The sequence below is a fragment of the Lissotriton vulgaris genome, chromosome 1_2 (assembly GCF_964263255.1).
Source record: "Lissotriton vulgaris chromosome 1_2, aLisVul1.2, whole genome shotgun sequence".
Taxonomy (NCBI): domain Eukaryota; kingdom Metazoa; phylum Chordata; class Amphibia; order Caudata; family Salamandridae; genus Lissotriton; species Lissotriton vulgaris.
In genome coordinates, this window is record NC_141686.1 from 87,110,428 (window position 1) to 87,127,859 (window position 17,432).

A 17,432-nucleotide genomic window follows, 5' to 3' on the forward strand; every position below is an offset into this window, starting at 1 on the left:
ATCAGTGCCTGGCCAGCAGCTGTGAGCTTCTGATCGCTGTCTCTCGTGGGGTATACTGGAGTTCGTGGGATCTCGATGCCGAAAGTCCCTCTAGTCCAAGGAGACATGCAGCGCCTGAGCAGGGACCAGCAGGGATCGGGAGTGCAAACATCTGCGCGGGCCCCATCACCATGAGAGAGCGGACGTGGCACCATGAGAGGGAGTAAGTGGCAGAATGAGAGGGCGGAAGTGGCACAATGAGAGGGCGGAAGTGGCACCATGAGAGGGAGTAAGTGGCACCATGGGAGGGCAGAAGTGGCACAATGAGAGGGCGGAAGTGGCACCATGAGAGGGAGGGAGTGGCACCATGGGAGGGCGGAAGTGGCACAATGAGAGGGAGGAAGTGGCATGATGAGAGGGAGGAAGTGGCACCATGGGAGGGCGGAAGTGGCACCATGGGAGGGCGGAAGTGGCACCATGAGAGGGAGGAAGTGGCACAATGACAGGGCGGAAGTGGCACCATGAGAGGGAGGAAGTGGCACAATGACAGGGCGGAAGTGGCACCATGAGAAGTGGCCTTCCATTGCATTTTCAGGAACGTATTCACCTGTCAGCCTGAAATAGCACAATCTAACAGCTGCAAACTGAACGGCTTTTCATAATTTTACCAATAATAGGAATACAACAATCAATCACAAGCACAAAAATAAGAGTTAGCTAAGAGCTTGTTTTGGGGCCTTGACTTGCAAGGAGTCTTGTCATTCTCTAGTGATGGAGGTAACAGGGGGTATCATGACTCACGTCAATGCTTTTATTTTACTGAGCATTGGTGGAAGAAAGACATATGTAACCTACCGGACGTGACGTGAGGTGGCTTGGAAGCCTTCCCAGCAGTCAGTGCACCTCCATTAACTTTCTTAGTGTGTGGATCAGCTACAAACAACACTTCAGCATGCTTCATAAGCACACACACACGTCCCTCTGCGTATGTGACCACACATGTACACACGTGTGTACCTCTGCGTAAGCACACATATACACAGAATGGCTGCACATGCATGTCTACACACACGTGTACCTTTGTGTATGCACATACATACACAGAAAGTCCGCACACTGACATGTACACACACATGCATCTCTGCATATGTGCATAAATACATAGAAAGCCTGGCACATATGTACCAATGCACATGTACATACAGACCCACATCACACTACAAGCTTCCCTTCGAGTTGCGGACATCTCCAAACCTGAATCTGGACATGATCAGATGAAGGCCACGGACGGGGAAATTACATGTAACAACTGGAAATACTGGTTCCTTCCCAGCATGCAGCTTCCAGTACCTGGGCTTTTACCACTGACATTTCCCCCCAGTGCTAGCACGTGGTTTTACTGGGTAACTCATTGGTATTTCCAAGCCTAGTAATGCCGCGTGCAGGAACACCAGGCCAGTCAGAGTCCGGTGCAGCCTTACTCTCTGGGGTGTACCGCAGCCGCTCCTAAGCACTCACAATGAGTGCCTAAGTGTAGTGAACACCACTCACCTGTCACTGTCGGATTCGCTAGACTACACACTGTATAATACTCACGTACGAGTACTTCAGCAGAGAAATACACCCAGTATTACTGGGTTCACACAATGAACACACCTTTCCACATCTAGGATCCATTATCAGGGAACCTGGATAACGTATTCATCTGACTCCAGTGCTCATTTGCAACTACTAACATGCCCAATAACATCTACATGATTTGGAGGGCGCCCTGAGCATGCGCAGTGATAGACACACTACTGTCACTCTTACCTCAGCGTGGAATGCATGGCAGGACTGTGGCCGCCGCCGCACCTTCTGGGAGCGCATCCTGTCGCATTTCACCGAAGCGTTATGTGCACTGGAGTTAAGGGTTCAATCCAACTCACCGAGGAGTAGTGAGGCAAACATGGCTTCTCGGCTGAAGGTCTCAAGGGTTACTATCTGCTGGGGCAGAGGAGGGTTAAACAGGTGTCAGACTCTGGTGGAGGGACACAGGACAAGAACCTAGGGAGAAGGGTGTTGGGGACATAATGTGTGGTGTCTTGGAGACCTCTGGCATATCCCTCATGCTTACAATGCTGCAGAAAAAGATGAACTGTGTGTCTTAAGATGCCTAAGGCCAGGGCACAAGTCCTAAAAAAAGAAGTGGGGGGACTAACCTAGTTAATCAGAATGCAAGTGGCATCACGGCAAGTGACATCACCGTGTGTGACATCACAGCACATGAAATCACAGCATGTGACATCACAGGAAGTGGTATCATTAGAAGTCACATCAGATCTTAAGCCCTCGCTATACGTTTAACATGTCTATCATGATTATATTGGAGCATATTTCAAGTATACAGGGAAACCCTCCTGATTTAGGCAGAAGATTCACACTTTAATAAGCCGCACATAAAACAATGTTGCCTTTTGTCAACATAAACTTCCTCTACCCATAGTGCTTTAAAAGAAAAATAGTGTTACTTAAAGTATTTCAACGCGTCCTCAGGGGTAGTAAGCACTGTAAAAATGACATTTATTTTGTGTAAATACTGGAAAAGACCAACACATCTGACTTTCTTACAGTGAATGCATATCTTGTAAATAGGGACTGAACAAAGTGAAAAGCTGCCTCTCTTAAGTATGTGTGAAATGCTAAAAAAGTGTGAGCCTTTGTTTCCCCTCTGCTGCATTTGCATCTAGGTGTGAGGCTCCTGAACGCTCCCAGCCAGGAGACTCGAACTAAAGGAGGCCTGATGACCCCTCAGATTCGCCCTTTGTTATGGGCCCAGCAGGAGTGTGAAAGCAGACAACGTGCAGGCGCTGCAGAATGTGTCCCGGTGTTTACAAGTTACACCGGGACGAATTCAGCATATTTTTCATTTGGGCCCAACTTCTTGGAAGGGTGGACAGTTTCCACCCTGTGAAAATAGTGGGTGGACGCCGTCCACCCAAGTGTAACGCCGACTCGTGCCCTGCTTAAGGCTAAAGCAACAAAAGCACTGTACATTTTGGGGCTCTCGGACACTTCTTGCGATCGATGTATGCCCGTCAGTTGATCTAGTATCTCTTAACGAAGCAGGCCGGCTTTAATCCTCATGAAGAGTGTGGTGGAACGGGTCAGCACTGTAAATCAGCAAATGGCCAATTCCGCCACACTTGTGATTCCTCCGCCTCAATTGCATGTAGAAGAACTGCTGAGTTTCCATTGGCAGAGCATCAGCTAGTTCTGTCATGGGAAATTACATCACATGGCTGATGGCCTTATATTAAGGGGAACATTTACAGTTTTTTCACACAACGAAGGGAACTGGCTGTGCTGCGTTGCGTGAAAGCGAGAGCAGAAATTCTCCATATTTACAAAGATACAGAGCATTCCCCTTGCTATGCCATCACCTGGGAGGTGTACCAAGTAGATGCAATCCCAGCTTTACACACTTTTGTAGCTCTGGAATTGCAACAAATCCATGGATGAATGCATAGGAACACCCATGCTCAAGACATGGAATGCCGCCCAGCTTGAACTGTAATGAAACACGGCACAAGCAGCTGCACTGTGTCACATTTCTTTACCAAGCCAGGCTTGGCGGCTCACGTCGCCCCTCGCAGGGCTCTGTAAATCTGAATGAAGGAAGTGCGCTGCCTTGCGCGACGCAAGGACAATGCAACTCCTTAACACATCTGGCCCTGATCATTCCTGCCTGTTGCATCATGCGAGGCATGGTGCATGAAAAATCAGCAATGATCCCCTCTCTGGGCCAGAAAAGTCTTAGAGGTTTAGGTCCATTGCTAAATAGTCTCACAGAAAGAACATCTCTTATTTTGGAGGTTTCTACCAAACATAAGCACTGCAGACTGAGCCTCCATAACGAGGTGAGCCACAAAGGCATTTAGCGCTCCTGCCATACCGGTGGTAGTTCCCAGCCAGAGTGGCACAGGACTTTAATTTGAGATGCAGCACAACTCAGGGCTGGCAGAAAAGGCAACTTTTCCTTGAAGAGGAGCTCTGTACAAGACTGATCTCTTGACAAATAAAAATGGGCACTTCTGTTTCTTTTGCTATCTCTCTCTATGTTGCCTCTATATCTGTCCCCAGAGGTACCGGTAGTGTTATGTCTGACCTCCAAGACCCCTCTCTTCTATATCACTAGTGTCCTACAAGTGAAGTGACAAGGGTAAGAGACCCACAACTAGGCAATTTAAGACCATCATCTGGTGGTGACTCGGATTTTCTTCCTTAGCTCATAAAATGACTGGCCAAGAGGCAGGCTGGAAACTCTTTCTTGGACCTGAGTATACAATATTCTGATTGGCCAGGGCTGCCCTTACCAAATTAGTATCTCAGTGTCCCCCTAGCATGAGGGCGGGGTTTCATAGGTATCTTATCTCACCTATCATGTATACAGGAGAGTGCAGACACACCTCCAGCATATATGATGGCCACTCTCATTCACTCCTTGGCATCTACCTCCATTTTAAACGTTGGCAGTGTCGTCTTAACGCATATGCACACTGGACAGTTGCCGGAAGGCCCCACGAGCAGAGAGGCCCCATGCAGACCAGAATCTAACACTAATTTCCTGTTAAACATTTTTATTCCTGTGAGTGGTTGCATAGGCAGGGCCCTGTGCAATCAAGAAATTGGCACAGGGTACATTTTGGTGCTAGAGCACCTCCATAGGAACACCAAGGCACAAAGGATATATTTCACTTCTTTGGCATCCAGTGAAACCGGCGGGAAGACGCTGCAATCGCAGTCGGACTCGACGACCAGTAGGAGGAGATTGCTGTTGGTGATGTGCTGAACCACAAACATCCTAGGGAAACAGAAAACAAAGTCACCAGGAGCCTTATCATTACTCTGCTGAAGAAATCTGTACCACAAGACTGGGGAATGGATGTTGCAGCATTTATCAAGATTTTTACAATGACCCATTATATCGTCAAGGTAAGTACCAGAAAGGACTAGCATGTAAATAATATATTTGCTGTAGTGCATCGAATCGGTATTAAACTTTCCAATACAAATGTTCATCCGATTTGGGTTTGGCATGGCAAGTACTGCTTCAGATCTGTAAATGAAAGAAGGGTCAGGCAGTGGTTAATTTTTAAACATGTAAGTGGAAGGGCCCTTGGTAGGAGGCCACTTCATGTGCACCACACACTGCCCCTGCCAGCACTGCCAATGATAGTAGCAACACAACTACAAACCGTCACACTCCTACAAGTGTAACAATTCAGGCTATTAAAGGCACCCAAAGCTATACGAATAACTTGGGCGGCAGGTAATAGTCATATTTAATGTATATTGAGTTAATAAACAACTGTTGCTGTGCTCATCTCTAAATTAGACAGATAGCGCCACCGTGTGACAGACTGTCACAAACGCCGATGCCGAGCATCGGAAACCACAGGATGAAACTAAGAACTGGGGAAGGGGTTCAAGAAAAAGGGGCTTCAAAACATCTGTTCCCACTAAAATTACTATAGAGTCCATTGCTTTCCACTACAGAAAAAACACAGCTCAACTGAATTAAACCAAACTTGCCATGAAAGTAGAACATTACACAAGAAAGTGCCTTTGCTTAGTTTGGGGTAAATACGTCCAGTAATTTTCGATAAAACATCGGAAAAGTGTTTTTTGTAGACCTCAAATTGAGCCAAGGTGTCAATCAAGTTAGAGCTATATAATACATTATCGCGTTAGCCTGCAGATAGTGTGCAAACTCGGGTCTGTGGAACTTACGCGGACCACAATTAAAAACATACTCACATCTGTTTGGACAAAGGAGTTTTTTCTTGTGTTGTGCATTATGAGCACCCACATTCAAACCTGGGTCCATAAACCAGAAGCTCTATGACTGGCTGGCTGCAACCTGAAAAATGCCGGGGCTTTGACTATAGGACACAGGAATTTGCCATCATGAAAAAAATGAAGGTCAGCTCTCGGCTGATGTCATTCTCCCAAGCCAGTCGAAAGGGTGCTAGCGGGTCCTGGGTTCTGTGAGCAAAGGCCTGGTAAGCCAGGTGATCAACCAACAGTCAGTACCCATTGGACGCAGTGCGCGTGTTAGCGGGTGAAGGTCAGGCTCGGTGTCTACTATGACCCAGAGCTGCTCCAGTTCTCCGCCGAACTACTATAAGCCAGGAAGTGTCCTGGCAAGAGTTCAGTGGGCTTCACCAGTTAGTCAAAGGGGATGAGGGCCCAATCATGGAACATGTGTCTTAGGATTCCCACCCCTACTGTTTCCCACAGGTCCATCCTGTCCTGACCTATTTAAACAAGGAAGCCCCATATAGAGCATAAAGAGATCTCCCAGAAATATTGCATGACCCACAATGCCCTCCAGTGCTCTCATGCGCCACTCGCAGGAGGCCACTAGCGGGTGCAGGCAGCACCATATTGAAGAAAAGATAGCTCTTGCATGAAAAGCAGCATCCTCACCTCAGGCTCCAATCCTATCTCCGCCAAAAGGTGTCCTACTAGCAGGCCTTGAAAAATCATTAAAATGTTACTAGACGTACAGGTCAAGTAACTTAAATAATCTACTCGACCTACCTGTAATTGACTTGACCCTTAAACTGGTCTCACATTGTGTGATCATTGGCAAATATTTAATTTTACTGAGTCGCCTTTTTCTTCATCCTCACATATGAGTGCACCTTCCAATATGTGAGTTCAGCATTTCTGCTGTACAAAACAAAACTATTTTGTTTGATGAAATAGATAAAGGTTTGCTCTGTGCATAATAAGAATCTGGCGCGCATATAGGGAGCACACGATCAGTGACTTGCCTCTCAATTTACTGATAGTATTACCATCAGCCAGGGGCAGTAGTGTTTCTTAGTTTATTTTTAAACACTCACTGTTAATAAATATATTACTAAAGCATAATGTGGTAGTGCACTCTCGTTTACAGACAGTAATTTCCAAGCAACGGCCAAAAACCTTCCCATTACTTCGTAGCTTTACTACTATAACTGTATTGTGTTTTAACAATTATCTTTGAAAATTGGGTTTCAGAAAACAAATTTATCATTTTCACATCACCAAGTAAAGTGTTCTGATTTGCTTTTCATCATATTGAGATATTTCTTTCATCACACAGAAGTACAAAAATGGGTTTTCCCAACTAATGAAATATATTTTGAAATGTTTGTCCAGTTGACTTATTAACTATATAAATGTGTATTTAAATGAGTGTTAGGAAAAACCAGAAACCCAACAGTCTTTCATTTCACACTACTACAGCAGGTCAGACAGTTCACTTTACAAAGTCTTGGAGCTCTGCAGTCAGAGAAGGAATAAGTAACTGTACCTGCTTTCTGACCTTTGTCTCTGAAACACAGATTAAATGTGACAAGATAAAAACAAAATGTAAAGGCATCTTTCTTGCTCCTTTACTTCATGAATGAACAGAACACATGATCTTTGTCAACCCACCAGAACCGGCAAGTAGATCCTAAATATAATTCAACATGGTAAAATCTGAATGCCCTACAGAGTGCGCTAGTAGATTTTTTGAGGCTTGTCTTCTAGCCAGTAGGTGGGCGACAGAAGTTGCACCATCAGGTAGTAGTTCTCGAACATCGGGGCACCTAACCATCCTCGCTCTATTGGGAGCGGCAGCTATCGAACCCATTGCTCTGCTCCACAGTGGTCATAAACAGTTCATTCCAGAAAGTTGCGGCAATAACCCCAAAACATTTCCATACAACAAAAAGAACAACTCCAACACCCCCACCTCAGGACAGGTACTAAGAATCTAGTCCCCATCCAAACTACACTGTAACTTATTTCCCTCTAGTAACTACAGAGGAACAAGTGGGAGGAGCGCCTCCGGGTAACTTCAACAATAGAATATGTAAGAAATCACGCTCATGCCTCATGTAATACCTTTTTGCCCCAGCCCAGGGGTTTCTCATCAGTGATATCAGTCAATCTCCCCCACCTCATGAAGTATCTTTGGGCTCTACCTCTCTTGCGACCTTCCGCTGCAATCTATGTGGTTGGGTGGCATAGGGTTCAACGTCCATTACTAATGACACACAAACTTCTACCAACTTTACTTGTAGCAACTGGCAGGAGAACAATGTGTAGTCTAGGGGTCAAGTGGTGCAAACTTTGTTAACCACAACTGACAACGTGAAGTCTATTAGATGTATCTTACTCAATACTAGATCTATGGTGAAACATACATTTTATTTAGAATGTCTTATTCAAGTAGAAGATCCAGACATTGTTTTTCTTACTGAAACGTGGGCAACTGAAAAGAGTGACCCTGACTGGCATCTAGCCGTACCCAATGGATATGTAGTTGCCAACATTGATAAAACAGGGGGAAAGGGTGGAGGAATTGCGATAATTTATCGCTCTTTCTATGCAGTCACAACTTCCTCTGAGTCCTTAGCTGGCGCGGAAGCAATGTCTTTTCTGCTAAAGTCCAACAACATAGAAACCTTTTCTGGTCTGTTAATTTATAGACCTCTCGGCCCAAGACCTCCGTTCTCAGTTTCCCTTCAGACTTATGTGGATTCCTGCTTAGACTCTGACTATCTCACCATTTTAGGAGATTTTAATCTTCATCTGGAAGATAACAATAATTCAGATACTACCTGTTTTTTAGATATACTCGCTAGTTTTGATTTAAAACAAATTGTTTGTGAGCCTACCCACATAGAGGGACATAAACTTGATGGCATCTGTACCAATAACCCTAGGATAGAAGTTAGAAAAATCGCCCCTCTCCCCTGGTCTGACCACTCTGCTGTGCATTTTACTGTAGTCTTCAAAACTGTAGCTAACGAACACAGAATCAGACCTCTAATGAGGAAAAGCCGTGCGTGGAAGGCAGTAAAAAAACATGACTTGGCGTCAGGCCTGTGATTTCCATTGATGCAAACCAAGCTGCTATGGAACTTCATAACTGGCTAAATAGAGCCTCTAATAAGGTAACACCAGAAAGACCTTTAAAATTACGATTGAAAAAGGCTTTGTCTCCATGGTACTCTGCGGATCTTAAACTAGCCAAAATCAAATGCAGACAAAAAGAGCGTGCTTGGAGGTCACAATACGATGCTGCGCAAAGGAAGGTCTATTGTGCGGCGCTTGAAGAATATAAGAACGCAATCATTCAGGCTAAAACTGCCTATTTCACTACTAAAATCAGCCGAGGCTATTCTGGGTTGCCCCTTTATTACATGGCATTTAGTGACTTAAATGTTCTGCGGGAAATGCTTGCCGGCAGATTGGTGAAATAGTACAGGAGTCGAGGGGCTGGAGTGAGGAGTTCTCCATTGTGAGGTTTTCATCGAGGATGTCTTGGGGTGACTGGTACATGTTAATGCCCAAATATTGGAAAGTACGAGGCTCCCGATGGATGGCATGGGATTCCACTAAAATGAGCTGTGGGGGGCAGTCCGGGTGAAGCAGGAACAGTCAGGTCTTGGCTCAGCAATCCTGAGGCAGATGGAAAGGTGTCTAGTACATGCACTATTTCATCTATACCCTCCTGGATATCCTTAACATAGATTCAAGATGCGTAACCCTGCTAACTGGGAAGGGGGCCAAGATTCTGTCACCCTCGCTGTGGGGTCGGTATACAGCAATTTGATCAGTCTCTGTAGCCTGCCCCTTATGCCCACTGCATCCAGTACAGCTAACATGTACCTCCAATCCAGGGTTTCAAATGCCTTTTCGAGGTCCAAGACCAGGCAGGCAGCATGGGGCCTGTGTTGCGTGGCCTCCTCTATTATTCTATGCAGCCTACGGATATTAAGAGTAGTGGATCTAGTCGGCATGAACCCATTTTGATCTGGATACACCAGGGTCCGAATATGCTCCAGTAATCGTGTCCGTATAATCTTGCTTACAATCCTATAGTGACTACCTAGCAGGGACAGCGGTCTGTAGGTGGCAATCTCAAGGGGGTCCCGTCCCGTCTTCGGGATTGAGACCAGGAGGGCTTCCGGAGGGTGGGGTAGCCGCCCAGCAGTGAGGACAGCAGTGTATAGTTCTAGCAATTTTGTGATTAGTGCTGTTTCATAAGCCTTATAGAACTTAATGGGAAGGCCATCCAGGTACATGGTTTTATACATGGGGGAGGTGCGAAAGACGACACATATTTCTTGCTCTGTGAGTGGGCTGTTCAGGATTTCTCTATGCTCAGCTGTCACAGAAATCTTGGATTCAGGGCTGTCAGTCCTCAGGTCAGGTTGTATAGCACATGGTAACACATGCAGATGGTGCTGTGGATTTCGGATTCATGTTTGGAGTTTCTGCCAACAATTATTCAAGAATTAATTAAAATACACCAGTAATTCCTAAACTGTGACAAGGAAAGCTGGAAAACAACCAAGTGGTTGTGAAAATCGACTCAATTGAGGTTGATGGCTCTATTGGTGGCACCCAGCGGCAGCATTAGGATGTTGAGATTTATCTTGACATCTCAGAGACAGGTACCAAGTGTTCCTCTTTACACACCCGTAATATAGTCAAACAAAGCAAAAATGAAATTGGCAGACATTTGGCCAATTGCAAATCGAATCAAAACTGACACTCACAGACAAATGTTATTTAAGAGTTTTTTTTTTCAATTTTGCCTTTCGTACAAATATAACAAAGATGCAACTAATAAATACACATAATGATATATTAAAAAAAGTTACAAATAATGTGTAAGAAATATTAAAATAATTACCTATAATCTTCAGTAACAATTATTTTGCCCCAATATGGTGCAAATCAGTAACTGCAGTTATACTGATTTCCTTGAATAAGTGAAAGTGATGTAACAGTTTTTTTTCTGAGATCCCAACTATATATCCTCCATTAGGCCTCCCTTATTGGTCAATTCTTTGCCAAGACTCATCTGTCTTGTTATAGCATCAAAATAGTCACAACCAAAGAATGGACCTAGGCCTATTTGCCTCATTTTACTTGATTTCTGGATTAGTTCACATCGTTTCTGCAGAATAGGAAATTCTCTCTGATATTTACCTCGTGTCGATCTCAAATAGCGAATTTTTTATGTGGAGTTCCAACTGTGTTTTGTCTCGTACATTGTAAGTCTCATTCTAGAATTTTAAATATACCGTACATTTGAATCATCATACATTTTAATGTGTGTTTACACTTATGTGCAATATTTTTTATGTACTTTTATGGTCTTTTGTCCGCAAGACCGAATAAAGATTTTGATTGATTGATTGATTGAGTTCCAACCGGTTCGACTCCCCTCTTCAGATCTGTTAAACCTTTTATTTCGTTCTTTAGCCAGGTTCATTAGTGAATTTGGTGATAGGATTTTCTCTAATGCGGATGACACTTAGCTAATACCACTAGACAAACCCATCCAGGAGATTCAAAGAGAGGTGGCAGGCTGTTATTTTTTAATTATTCAATGGATGCATTGTAAGTGCTTCAGATTAAATGGATCTAAGACTGAGATCCTCTTAGTTAGCAGAAATAATCCCTGCTCCTTCCTTTTATGGGATGCTAATCTTGGACCTTGGCTTTTTAATAGATAAAAATCTGATTATGGTTCTCTAAACGTACTCGTTCTGCACTTCTTGTTTTTGTACAAATTGAGGGGCCTATCAACGAGATGGTGTACATCGCGTTCGCACCACGCAATGCAGTACATGCGCAACGCAAACCTTAAGTTAGATTTATCAAGCCATGCAAGGTCACTTTGAGTATGAATGGGTGGCTCTATACATCTGGAGTAAGGCAACGCAGTGTGGGCGTTGCATGGGTGTTGATGCATTCCCAGATTTACCAGTACTGGCAGACCTGGGAATGCAGTAAATGCATACGCCTTCCCAGGAGAAGGGCACTGAGGAGAAGTATCCTTATTTCTCCTCGTTACTTCCTCTTTCAATGTGTATGCCTCTCAGGATTGGTTTTGTGCAGGAAGGTGCCCCATCCTACACACAAACAATCCTTCATACAACACAGGTACCCTTGCACCATGGTGGTGCCAGGGTACCTGTGTTGGCGCTAGGCTGCCAAAAGGGTGGCAACACAGGGGAAAAGCCAGGAATGTGCCACATTGGCTTAAATACGGTGCATTCCTATCCTTTCCCTGTCGTGCAGAGCAGCACTGTGACTTGCTGCACGATGTTTTCATAAATATGCCCCTAAATGGCAACATTCATGTCTAATGACCGTAGAGCTCTAATGAGGAATTCAGCTATCAACGTACATGTGGCTATGCAAATGTAGGAGTATTTAGGGCTCCAGGCTAGATCTTTCCAAAAGGCTCCAGCTAATACACAACCATGCTGATTTCTAGCTTGCAAATGTGATCACATCCCTGGAACCCTTCATATTCTTCATTGGCTGCATCAAATTACAAGTTTTTTGCTTCTGTTACAAACTCTACCACAGGAAGGGCCCAGCATTTTACAAACATTGCTTCAGAGTTACACTTGTTCTACATCTCTTTGATCGAATAAATAAAAAAATGTGCCCTCCTCTAGAAAAGCTTGAAAATAATCTATTCTGTTATGGATTTTCTGTTGAACCAGGAGGCCTGTAGGTGTCCTGCAAAAAACTCTAATAAATATACTTCATTCAGTCTTTGTCACAAAGTAGATTGAATACAATTTCCCTCTCTGCTCCCTTTACTTTATTCTATAGGCTTTTCTGCTGGGCGCTCATCACAAAATGGGACAGGCCGTCTCTCAAGTCACATTTACAAGTATCTGTTAAGGCCATATTCCTTTCTCAACATGATTCAAATCTGAAGGGATCCACTCCTAGTCAGTGCAAATGTATTTGTTAGATTTGTCAGACACTCAAAGAACTATCAACTTATCAGAGTGCAAAGGGGGTGAGGTCCAACACACCTTCATCCAGTCAGAATCCTGCATATTTTAGCGACAGAGGACGTCATATTCCATAACCTTCCTAAAACGTCCATGACATCTGCGCTGGCCCAGATCCTCAAAATGTATGCGAGTGCTTGGCGCATGAGTGTGCAGGACGCTGTGAATGAATGAGTGTGTTTGCATTAAATCTTGTTTACCGTGGTGTATGCTAAGAGGTACCCTGATCCAAGGTGAGAATTTAAAGGGAGTTATTGTAGGTACATGGAGACACGCCATCAAGGTCCGGGCTTGATGGCAGCAAGGGGCCCTTGGAACATAACTTTATCTTTGGCAAAGAGTGTGTGATTATTGGTGATGCCAGCAACTATGGTTTGGGTGGTGTTTTGATGTAGAGCGATAATGGACTGCATGGATTGTAGCGTATGCATCAAGAATATTGCTTGAGGCAGAGAAAAATTATTCAGCAATTGAAAGGGAGCTATTAGCTTGTGTGTGGGGTGCAGAGCATTTTCAGGATGTTCTTGTGGGGCACTAAGTTCACCATAAAAAAAAGATTATAAACCCTTAGTGCATATGATTGCACCTGAGGGATGCTGGAGCATGACAGCAAGATTAGCTAGGCTAGCTTCTAGGTTGGAGAATTTTCAATACCGCAGGAAGTACGTCCCAGGGAAACGTAATGTGCATGCAGATTGCATGTCCAGACAACCTTTTCCGGAGGGGGATTCTAGATATCCTGTTGGTGATCAGTGTGAAGTAGCATTCAGGTTACAAGAAAATAGATTGGATTTGAAGCATCCGGTAGTACAGGAAACCAGATTAAAAGAGGAGAGGGAGAAAGACTCAGAATAGCGTCAAGTGACTACGGGGCATATTACCAACAAGTAGCGATATTTATCGCTAAATAGGCTTAGTGACGATTTTTTTATCGCTGCCTATCGCTGAATATGTTAGCGGAGAAAACATGCTCTTAGCAACATTTTTCTCCATTGTGCTAAAATATCCAGCGATAGCGGCGAAATGCATGAATATCGCTGAGAATCCAGCTATATTCACGCATTAGCGACGAAATGCTCTTAGCCATGTTATCCACCTCCCATTGGATAACATGGCTAAGAACTGGTCTGGGTAGGTGTTAGTATTTGGAGATATTCGCTCTTAGCGCGAATATTTCCAAAGCTACGCATGGCCTGCTAATAGGCGATAGCGACGTTAGCGACTGCTTTCAGTCGCTAACTGGTTGGGTACACCCACTTTGCATGTCATTAGCGATAAACATCACTGACATGCAAAGCGGGTCCCAAACCGCTCGCTATCGCCTAAAAGCTGTCGCTAACATCAGTTAGCGACAGCTTGCTAATAAGGAGATAGAATTATCGCCGCTTAGCGGCTGAAATGGCCGCTAAATCGGAGATAATTGCCTATCGCCCCCCTTGGTAATATGCCCCTACGTTCATTAAAAATGGCTGGCCCGATGAGAGGAAAGTTCCAGGAGAGTTAATGGGGTTTTTTTAAGCACGAGAAGAGTTAGATGTGGAGAATGACATAGTGGTAAGGGGTGACAAGTAGTTGGTATTATTCTCTCTACAATCATATTGAAAACAAACTACAACAGTTGATTTCTGTGAGGTTCGGTCTATAAATTCCCATGCTTCAGTGAGTCATTATGGTATTGTTTTGTGCCTACATTTCTATTATTATACCAGTGTTGTGAGTGTTTTTAGCTAATGTATATGCTTTTGCAATTGCACATTCAGTGAGTGTCCATAAGCATGAGTCTTTCATTATTTTTGCAAGGGAATGCGTACACCTGTATGCCTTTTTTGGTTTTAAACTTGTCGAATATGTTGGGATGGTCCAGCGATATGAAATTGGGAGTGCAAGCTGCAAACACATTGGTGTAAAGAGAGTTGATGGAGTACAGAAGAAAATGCAAAACTGTTTGTAGTTGATTGGTCAAGCCATTCACAGAAGCCAAATGAGAGCCCATTGACAGTCATGTGTATTAGATTCAAGTGCTCTCTCAAAAGAAGAAAAGCAGCTTACTCTCTGACCACACGTCTCATATGGCATTACTTTTTCATCCCATTCCTTACTCAATACTTTGTGTAAATACTGGGATGAGGAAGGGAGAATGGGAGTACTGTAGATTTCCAGTATGTACTCCATTCATTTCTGTTGAGAGGAGCCTACCTTTTCAGAATAAAACATATGGATTATCCAGGTTTATAACTATTTAAAGAGGCCACTAGATGGCACTGTGAGTGCACTTTAGCTTAGATAGGTATGACCAAAAGACAATCCTTATATTAGGAATGACGCACGCACGCATAGCAGCATCTATTTTACCAATAATTACTATCGTACGGTTTCCACTCTTCAGTAGGAACTGTTTGTTGGACAATATAAACGTTGGGATGGTCGCAGACTGATTCTCTGCACCCCTCCGGATATGTTGGCGGATAGTCCTACTAGATCACAGCACCACCATAAGTACCCCTGAACCTAGTAAGGTAGCAAATTGTTTGGGCAACCTCAGAACATGACAACTCTGACTCCCAGAGAATCGTGGTAACAGATCCAGAACCCTTTTACTTCGTCACTTGTGCTCTCTCAGAGAAATATCCAAGAAATACTCAAAGGGGTGTTTTCAATATTTATTGAACCATCGTGATTGTATAAAAAATATGCGCTGCAATGATTAATAGACAGAAGCAGACAAATGTGATTAACTACATAAGGATAGTGAAAAGAATGAATGATTCCACAATCATGCTAAAACAGTGTATATATGCAGCCCTTTAAGTACTGTGTATAGTATACTCCTTCTTATGCATTCCCTAAACTAGATGCCCTAGGGCGGGTGTTCTGCAAATAATTGCCTACTGGATGATCTAAATCCTCATTACCTGAAGGTAAGTGTAGTGTTAGCGGTCTAGTGTACGCACATTGCGTCACGGCGCGACGTGCGGCGGCGGCCATCTTAGGATGCGCGCAGCCCGCGCGGCAGAAGTGCGAGTGCCGGAGCACGGAACACAACCGGCTCGGCGCTCTCTGGTACCAGTTATTTAAATAAATAGCGTGACTCCCCACAACAGTGTCCTGTCGTTATTTGGGGTAACTACCAACATTACAATGGCGACGAGGTCGAGATAAGAAAAATAAAGGAAGGAACAACCCCAAGGAAAAAAAAACGATCTGGACAAGGGAGAGACAACAGGCTGGGACCAGCACAACTAACAGGTTAGCCTGAAAACAGTACCACGCACAGACAGGCGGACACCAGAGAGCGGGGCAGAGCCCACAACCACACAAGGGGAGCCGAACTGAGCACCGCGGAGGGAGCAAAAGAGCGTGAAGGGGGCACACTGTTCTGGACACCCCTCAACACAACATAACCGAGGGCAGGAGCGCTGGCAACCTCTAGGAAAAGCGAAGGGGCAGAAACAGAGACCCCCCAGCTGCAGACAGAGGAACGAGAGGAAAACAGTGCACCAGGTAGCCCCAGAAGCCACGGCGACACCCAACCCACAGAAAAGCGCGAAAAGATGTGCGCGCAAGCAGCGTCAGCGACGGCCCCTGTGCAGTTCTTACCCAAACCAGGGGAGCCCCTCTTGAAGTGGGAAGATTGGAGAGACTACATAGACAACTTCATCGAAGTGTAGGAGGATGAAAACGATGAGAAGTTTACCAGTAAACGGAAGAGGCGGATATTACTACACAATCTAGGCCCGGAGGGGCTAAGGATTTTCAAGAACCTGGTACCCAAACCACGAGGAAGTACAGATGACGACGTGTATGCTCACGCAATTGAAGAATTGAACGAACACTACAACTCAACCGTTTGTGTGTCGATTGACAGGTATAACTTCCAGTAGAGGAAGCAACAACCAGGAGAATCGGTGGATGAATACGTGGCGGCGTTAAGGAAGTTGGCATCCACATGTAGATACGACACATTCCAAGATGAATTCATCAGGGATCAAATCGTAATGCACACCACGAGCACTGCAGTGCAAGACAAGCTGTGGGCCAGCGGTGACGCCACGCTGCAGGAAGTAATGATAATAGTCAAGAGAGCAGAATTGGCGTGAAGATGTGCGGAGGCGGCAAAAAGGGAGACCGAGGCAAGCCCGATGGTGAACAGGATCGACTACGACGAGCACCGCAAGAACAACAGGAGCAAGGGGCCCACATCGAAGGGACCGAACAGGTGGCTAGGGAATCCGGGACCACCAGGAAAACAGACGGGGAAAAACAAGAAATCTTGCTATACATGTGGGAGTTGGGCACACGAAGCCCACGACAGGAAGTGTATGGCATTTCGCGCCAAATGCCTGTATTGCGGGATCGTAGGGCACTATGAAAAGGTGTGCCGCAGGAAATCCTCCAGGAGTGTGGTCAAGTACATCGACCAAGGACATGAGGACAGAGAGGAGAATGACCACGAAGACGAGGACACTGTACTCTGCATCTATGACCAAGTGTTGAGCGTGGACAATAAAAGGTCGACCAAGCCAGTACTGGACATGACAATCGGTGGCGTACCGATAAGCATAGTGGCGGATACTGGATCACCCTATACCATTGTCC

General features: G+C 44.8%; 1 protein-coding gene across 1 annotated transcript in view; it reads right to left on the minus strand.

Annotated features, from left to right (window-relative positions):
* Positions 1-17,432, minus strand: part of LOC147733967 (voltage-dependent calcium channel subunit alpha-2/delta-4-like) — a 961,982-nt gene that overhangs the window by 24,810 nt on the left and 919,740 nt on the right. Inside the window, exons 36-37 of the mRNA XM_086952873.1 lie at positions 4,705-4,822; positions 1,792-1,869 (exon numbers count right to left, since the gene is read on the minus strand). Of these exons, the coding sequence (XP_086808999.1) occupies positions 1,792-1,869; positions 4,705-4,822 (196 nt within the window). The remainder of the gene's footprint in view (positions 1-1,791; positions 1,870-4,704; positions 4,823-17,432) is intronic.